This window comes from Varanus komodoensis, unplaced genomic scaffold, assembly GCF_004798865.1.
Source record: "Varanus komodoensis strain SLA01 unplaced genomic scaffold, ASM479886v1 scaffold37, whole genome shotgun sequence".
Lineage (NCBI taxonomy): Eukaryota > Metazoa > Chordata > Lepidosauria > Squamata > Varanidae > Varanus > Varanus komodoensis.
The window spans coordinates 458,393-466,046 of NW_025335889.1; the positions used below are offsets into that span (position 1 = coordinate 458,393).

At 46.9% G+C, this 7,654-nt stretch overlaps 1 protein-coding gene across 1 annotated transcript; it reads right to left on the bottom strand.

Moving 5' to 3' along the window:
- Positions 1–302: 302 nt before the first annotated feature.
- On the bottom strand, positions 303–7,279 carry CEBPB (CCAAT enhancer binding protein beta). The gene has a single exon (XM_044440252.1). It carries the CDS (start codon positions 6,936–6,938, stop codon positions 5,859–5,861), a length of 1,080 nt encoding a protein of 359 aa, XP_044296187.1. The 5' UTR covers positions 6,939–7,279; the 3' UTR covers positions 303–5,858.
- Between the last annotated feature and the right edge of the window lie 375 nt (positions 7,280–7,654).

Consider the following 7,654-nt stretch of genomic DNA (forward strand, 5'->3'; position numbering starts at 1 on the left):
TGCTCCCATCCTCTCACGGCCTGGTGGTTCCCAGTAACAAGCACAGGCATTCTCCTTCACACACCTGGAAGACTGTGCAATAATCATAAAGCGAAACAAACAAAGCACAAAATAAAACAAATGGATGCACTCCATGGGGTTTTTAATATTAAGGAATCCATGCATTGTTTCTAACACTCACTCTTTCATCTTGAGTCTTACTTTTAAGGTTTTAAAAAATTTAGAAATGGTAAGACGAAGAGAATCAAAAGAACCTCAAACATTTAAAAAATTAACTGCCATATAAAAACTCACAAGACAAAGCCAGGAAATAAAGTTGCATTTATTTAAATATTGAGGTTTAAATATTTTAAAACAATCGTGAATCTGGATAGCTAGAAAGACGTTGTTGTTTAGTTCACACTATATGTGACATTCATATGCATGATCCTGAATCCTTAAATTGTAAAGCTATTTGGCAAACTGGGTTTGATTTCTTTTTCAGTTGGTCATTTAAGAACTACTGCTTAACCTTTATGATCCAGTTCGTCCTTTACCTTCCCTCTCTTCCCTTCTACTCCCTTGTCTTTAATATTGTGACTTTTAGATTGTAGCCCTGTAGGCAGAGAATTCTTGCCTTTATTGATAGTAGGTAAACCACTTGAGGAGCCTTTCCTGTTGAAGAATGAGGCGTAAATGCAAACAAACATTGCTGGTATAAATAAAATGTATCTAATTTGACACCTACATTTTCATTTTGGGCTGCATGAGCATTGCTTGTAACACACACACAGACTACGAAGAAGTTTCACACACACATCACATACGCAGACACGCACCCCCTCCATTTATTGATTTCAGTGTGAGAGAAAAACCTAGAATTTCTGCAGGGCTGAGATATTTCAAGTCAACAGATTGAAAGGAACAAAACCACCATGCTGCAACACGGAGAGTCCTAGGTGGGGGTACTTCACAAGGTCTATAAGAGATGAGGGAATAAAAATTTGAGGAATAAAGTAATCCATTAAGCCTTGTTCATTGTGTTCCGTCTTTGATTGATGAGGCTACCTTTACCTGTACCTTTACAGCACTACCAAGCCCACTTTCCAGTGCATGTACTCATATTTCAAAGTAACTTATTAGTAAGGTCAGGTACATTGAATTCTAGCAGTGTACTATTGCAATCAAAAATAAGGACCATGCAGCTCCTTAAAGATTTAAAAAAATACATTGAAGCACATGCTTATGTGCATGGTAATCTGCTTCCATATAAAAGCTTATGCTACAGTAACTCCATTAATCTTTAGTCATCTCTGTATAATGTTGTTAAGTTGTATAGGTTTCATTCTGGAAGGAAAATAAACCCAAAACGAAACACAAAATTGAAAGCAAGACTTGCTGGTTTTGCTGCAAACTTCTCACGGGTACCCTTTGTGCTACCATGGAACTTCAGTCTAAGAGCTGCAAGTTGGAGTCATGAATGCAGAAAAATCAAATTTACATATCTTTAGATCTATAATCTGGTAGCATGTAGTAACAACAAATGTTATCCAGTGTTCAAGATAAGCAGATCATATAAACCTAGAAACTAGATAGCTACTTACTTTTAATCGTTTGGACGACACCATTTTCAAATTATATTTCTAGAAATGGATTTAAGGTTGTGGAGTTTATTCATACTAATCTTTCAATCACTTAGAAAATGCTATATAAAATCATGTTTTAAAAACACAGGATGTCTGATCAATGTTAAGCACTGTGAAACTCAAGCACATGCTCTTTAGCAACAAGCCCTTTCAGAAGATTTTAAAGCTGTATCAGACATAATCTAAAGTTAAGCACTTTTAAATCCAATTGATTCCTAAGGGAGAATTCAACAGACTGAAATATCTCCATTGAAATCAGTGGTTTTGAAAAGTGCTTAATCCCATCTAGATTGCAAGCATAGTTCTAAGTCTTGTTCTATAAAATGTCTCAGAATTAGAGATCTCCTATTGCTAACAATTAAAAGACATTCTGAAGCTATTCTCCCTCTTCTTATTTAATGGTAAAAACACAGGAAGGCCACAAACTAAAGATGGGATCATCTTTACCTCCCGTAACTTTCACAAGTGAAGCAAGGGAAATGCACGATAAAAAGCTCCAAGAAGCCTCATCTTGAAGAACCCATTGTCCTTTTTATCACAGAAAATGTGCTAGACTAAACCAAGAATATCCCAAAAAGAAAAAATGATTATTTTGTGTGTGTTGAGCCTGGAAGACTGTAACATCCACTCACTGAAATCTGCAACAAACCCCTTCAAAGAACCTGCAACTAGTACAGCACAACCAAAGGTGCCTTTGAACAACAATCCTAGATAGTCCATGGCAAACCTTTTGATTTTCATGGTAGTTTGTTCTTTAAGGCAAAAAGAAATGCACCAAGGCACATGAAAAGCTTGCCAAATGTAGTTCTCTGTATTCTGGCCGTATGGATTTTAACGATGCTGGATTGTAACCTCAGATCACAATCCAGAAAATGACTACATATGTCCAAAGACTCCTGTACACAGAAAGGAACGTTCATTCACTACCCCCATGACAGATTGTCTATGCCACATCTTCCCTCACGCAGCACCGGGTGGGGGTGGGGGTGCAGTTCAAGTAATACAGGTCATAAGCCCTGCCGGGCAAACAGAATGAATCATTCTTTCAAGACTGGCTAGCCTTTCACAGCTAAGAGATCAGTGAGATCAGTAAATACACTTCGGAAACTGAGAATGGAAACAGTCACAGCTAGGAAAACCTGAGGGCAGGACCTGATGCCACTTTATGCCAAAAGAAGCCACCTTTTACACTATATTGGACATAAACAGGTGTTCTAACCACGGCTTTTATCAAACTGCAGCTTCAAACCTGTACCCACTTACCTGAGAGTAAACTCAATTGAGTAAACTTCACTGGACATTTCAGTATATGCAGGATTGTAGTGTAACAGACTTAGCCTGTGTATATTTATTCAGACATCCAATAAGTTCAACAGGACCTGTTCCCAAAGAAGTTGCACATGACCACAAGTGAAAAACAGCAGCAAGTTGCCAAACCTGACAATGACTGTAGTATGACTGTAGTTAACTTGTTATCAAATAAACTTGCTCCAGCAGATCAGCTGTGAGGGAGAATACATTGGACATTGCAGGAGTGGTTGATTCAATCATATTGCAAGGTCTGTGCAAGGTCTGTTTTCAACCAGTCTTTCTGCGCTGAAGTTGCTTCCAACCAAGAGGCTGAAAGGAAAGACTAAACTGATTTTCACATACACTGCTTCGAAAGATGTCCATACCTGTGCACAATCTGGAGCAACATAGACATCTTACCTAATCCTTTATGGTATCCTTTATGGTATTACCTTTACCTAATCCTTTACACTCCAGTAGGCCCAACTGGAAGCTATGAAAATATGACATTAGCCTATCTGGACTTGAGACCACTGTAGATAAAAGCTGAACTCTTCCAAAAGACCCTATCGGTGATTAGCAAATACCCAACTTCATCAGCAAGTAGTGAATAAGGAGTTGTTTCCCCTTAAGGACAGATTTATTAGAAGCAGTTTAGATCAACAACCTCCAAAGCCAAGTGAATTCTGAATTTCACCACTGCAAAGGTCATCCAAGAAGTGCTGAAGAAATGACTTTGCTGAAGATGTTGGATATCAGTGTTTAGAAGCCAGAAGTGCTTTAAAATGGCCTACTACATAGGAAAACTCTGAGTAAGATCAGATCCTTTGCCCAGCAACAACCTCCCCCCGAAAATGAACTCCAGGCACTGTTAAAATTTTACAAGCGGCACAGACGCAAGCACAAAGTATGGAAGGCCAGAATGTTCAGCTTCCTGGTCTTGAGACATCCTTTACGTTACCACCACTAATGCAATTCACCAGAGGTTCAACCGCTTGCTTGCATTCAAACCCCTTGCGCTCTTCCCATTGTCAGTCTGATGATAAATCCCAAAACATAAGGCAACAATCATTAACTTAAACTAAGCAAGCAAATAACACTGATAGGAGGTGGTGTTGGAAAACAGAAAAAGCGTGTGCTCCAGGAGAGAAGGCAACAGTGGAAAGAGACTACAAGGAGCCAGGGGCTGGATCTAAATAATTGCCTGATTTTTGTTAGCTGCAAGTAACACAATTTGCATCTAATTTACTTTAATATGATTGATGTTAAGCTAGAAGACATTGTAGAATAAATGGAATCTGTATCTTCTTCCTGTCCATTTGTAAAGTCATAAAAACTGCTTCATAACCCCTTGAATTGTGCCAAGACAGGTTCATTTCACCCTTAAAAGCCTAAAATCCATTGAATTAAAATAGTAAGTGAAAACTGCAAGCAAAAATGAATCTGAATGCCTTACTTGGTAACCTTGCCATTTTCAACCTCTTCTTAGCCAGCAAGGCCAAGAACTAGTTTTCCTGCAAACTAAAATCTGCTATTCACAGGATTCTAATGAAATCCTGGGCCCCACCAAAAAAGTAGCTTACCCTCCATTATCTAGGAACTGGGCAAACTTATAAAAGACTTATAACCTTTTTCAAAGTTGCAAACCGTTCTCAGTACTGCTATGCCACACAATCGTATTTTCTCCATTATTTATCTCCCCTTTCCTGCAAGAAGCAAAACAGATCAGCCCAAGCAGGTAAAAGTTATGATGAGAAAAAGAATCAGGTTCTATTAGGTTTTTCTCTTATTCCGATTTTCCCTATGGCACTTTTCAATGGCCCTTCCTAATTGGTAATATTTCGCATGAAAATCCACAGGTTTGGTAATGGGGGGGGGGGCACCCAGAAGTCAAGGGAAGTTATGGCTCCTGCTACGTTCTGGTTTTCTTGGTGGTTTTTTACCCAGCCCAAGAACATCAGAAGTTCTGGCAGAAAGTTTAACTAGACAGTGGAAGAAGTCTATATCCCATTTTAGCTGGTTGGACAACCTTCATGGATTTCAGTGGTTCTGGATGAACCCACCCACTGATCTTCCCCATGAAACATTTACATATCACTTGCTCTTAGCACCTAAAAAAAACAAGCTCTCATTTTCCATCCTAGCAATAAAGTTTTATTAAAATTGTTCATTAATGCTTCAGATGTAGCAAGAATGCATAGATCCCAAAATATACATATGTCTTTTTCCTTATAGAAATAGATTATTCTTTATAATAAAAAACTGTAAGAACATCTTTAACAGATTACTCAATCCATGACTGACAGTTACACGAAGTTGCATCATGTGTAGCCAGGTTTCCCAGCCATGTTTTAAAGATTGCATCACTACGGTCTCTCCTTCGCTCCCTTTCGCTCTATTTTATGTTCTTTCTCTTTAACTTAAATAACACTCGCATTCAACCAAAAAAGGTGGGGGGAGAGAAACCCTGCAAAAACATTCAGATCAGGCATTAAAGGGCTTGTGTTGGGTTTGGTGCCACTTTTTTCTTAGAAAAAAAATAACATTGAAAAATCACGATTCTTCCACGAGGTTGCAGAGGTAAATGGAAACCGCCGGGAGACCCCCCACGCCAGCCGAAGGCGCTGCAGAGCGCGCAGCTCGGGGCGGAAGGTTCCCCCATCATCCGAGTGCGAATTAAAGGCCAACAATAGATACTATATAGACAGATACATGAATGCAAACCCTCTGGGCGCGTTCCCTACTTTCTGCCTCCCACTCCCCTGATCCATTACCGTCCTAAAGCGGGGTCGGGGGGAGACGCATCCACCCGCTTCCACACCCCGTAAACCTCCGTCGTTGCCCCCCGCCCTCAAAACCAGTCCTTCCCCAGCCAACCCACCGCGCTGCTCCAGCGGCGTCCAGCTGTGTGCGCACAAGGGGGCCGGGGGGAAAGGCGGCTGGCTAGCAGTGTCCCGAGTTGGCCAGGAGCGGCTCGGGCAGCTGTTTGAACAAGTTCCGGAGGGTGCTGAGCTCGCGGGTGAGCTGCTCCACCTTTTTCTGGAGCCGCTCGTTCTCGGCCGTCAGTTCCAAGACTTTGTGCTGCGTCTCGAGGTTGCGCATTTTGGCTTTGTCGCGGCTCTTGCGCACGGCGATGTTGTTCCGCTCGCGGCGGATCTTGTACTCCTCGCTGTGCTTGTCCACGCACTTCTTGGACTTGTGCTTGCCCCCTGCGCCGCCGCCTCCGGAGCCTGCCGGGTAAATGCCGCCGCCGCCACTTCCTCCTCCGGCCGAGGCGGACTTGGAGGAATCGGACGGGTTCGGGGTGCCCGGCGGGCTCGACGACGACGACGTGGAGAGGTTGCCGCTGCTGCCGCTCGGTACCGACTGGTAGCCCAGGTAGGAGCGCACCGTGCTGCCGTAAGGCGAGGACATTCCCCCCAGGCCGGGCCCTGCGCCGCCGGCGACGCCTTCCTCCTTGCGGGGCCCCTTGCAGGAGTCCAAGTGCTCGAAGACCGGCTCCACCTTGGTCTCCACCATCTGCGGCGGGAAGCAGCCCAGCAGCGGCCCGCCGGCCTTGTGGCTCTGCCCGACGCCCGGGTGGTGGTGCTGGCTGTGCCTGGCCAGGCTGATGTAAGTGTAATCGGGGTGCTGCGGCTGCTTCTTGCCGCCGCCGCCGCCGCCTTTATAGTCCTGCTCCGAGAAGAGATCGGAGAGAAAATCTTGGCCGCTGTTCCCGCCGCCGCTGCCGCCGCCGCCGCCGCCGCAGACTGGCTCAAAGTTGCCCCCTGCTGCCGTGGAAGGAGGCGGCGGCGGCTGCTGCTGCGATGCTAAAGGGTCCAGGTAAGGGCTGAAGTCGATGGCTCTCTCGTGATCGCCCACGCTGAGCTCGGTCATGGAGCGGGCCCCGGCCGCCCGCGGGTGCAGCTTGCTCAGAGCAGCCAGACAGTCCGCCTCGTAATAGAAATTAGCCACTTCCATGGATTTAAAGGCCGGAGGCTGGATGGGAAGGCATGCCTGTTCCCAGGCCACCAGGCGTTGCATGAAAGCAAAAGGAGGGGAAAGGGGGGAAGGGGAATCTCGGCGCCGGGCTGCCCCCAACGCCTCTGGACCGCGAGAGGGGCGCCTGGTCGCTGCAGTCGCCGGGGGCGGGTCAGCAGCTCCTGCGGGGCCGGCCGCGCTTCTCCCGCTCGCTCGCTCGCTCGCGGCTCCCCTTAGCGGCTTCCCAAGGCGGGGCTGTCCCCCGGCGAGCGCCCGCCTGGACGGATGCCGACGCGCTGGGCTGCGGGCCCCTGCTGCCGAGTGCTGCCGACCGTCGGGCGACTCCTCTGGAGCATCTGGCGCGGAGGGCGTGAGCGACTGGGTCCCCGCGCGTCCTCTCCCGAGGCGCCTCTGGCTTTGACTTCACGAAAACTTCTTCGCGCTCGCTTATATAGGGGCGGCGCACGCCCGGCAACGGGCGCGTCACGCACTGGCCGCTTGCCACTTGCGACGCGCTGGAGCGCCGCGGCCCGGCCTCTCGGAGCGCGTCCCGGGAGCCTGTGCGTGTGTGCGCGCCCGCGGAGCCCTGGCCATTCACAACAAAAACAAGGCGCGCTGCGGGAGGGAGGCGAGGCGGCCGGGCGCGCTGGAGCGGCCTCGTCGGCGGAGGGCTCGACTTCGTCCCGGCCGGAGCAAGGTTTTGCCGCGCGCGTGAGCGTCTCTCCCTGCTCGCGCTCCGTGTTCCGGCCGAGCCCAGCCTGACGCCCGTCCGCAGGGCT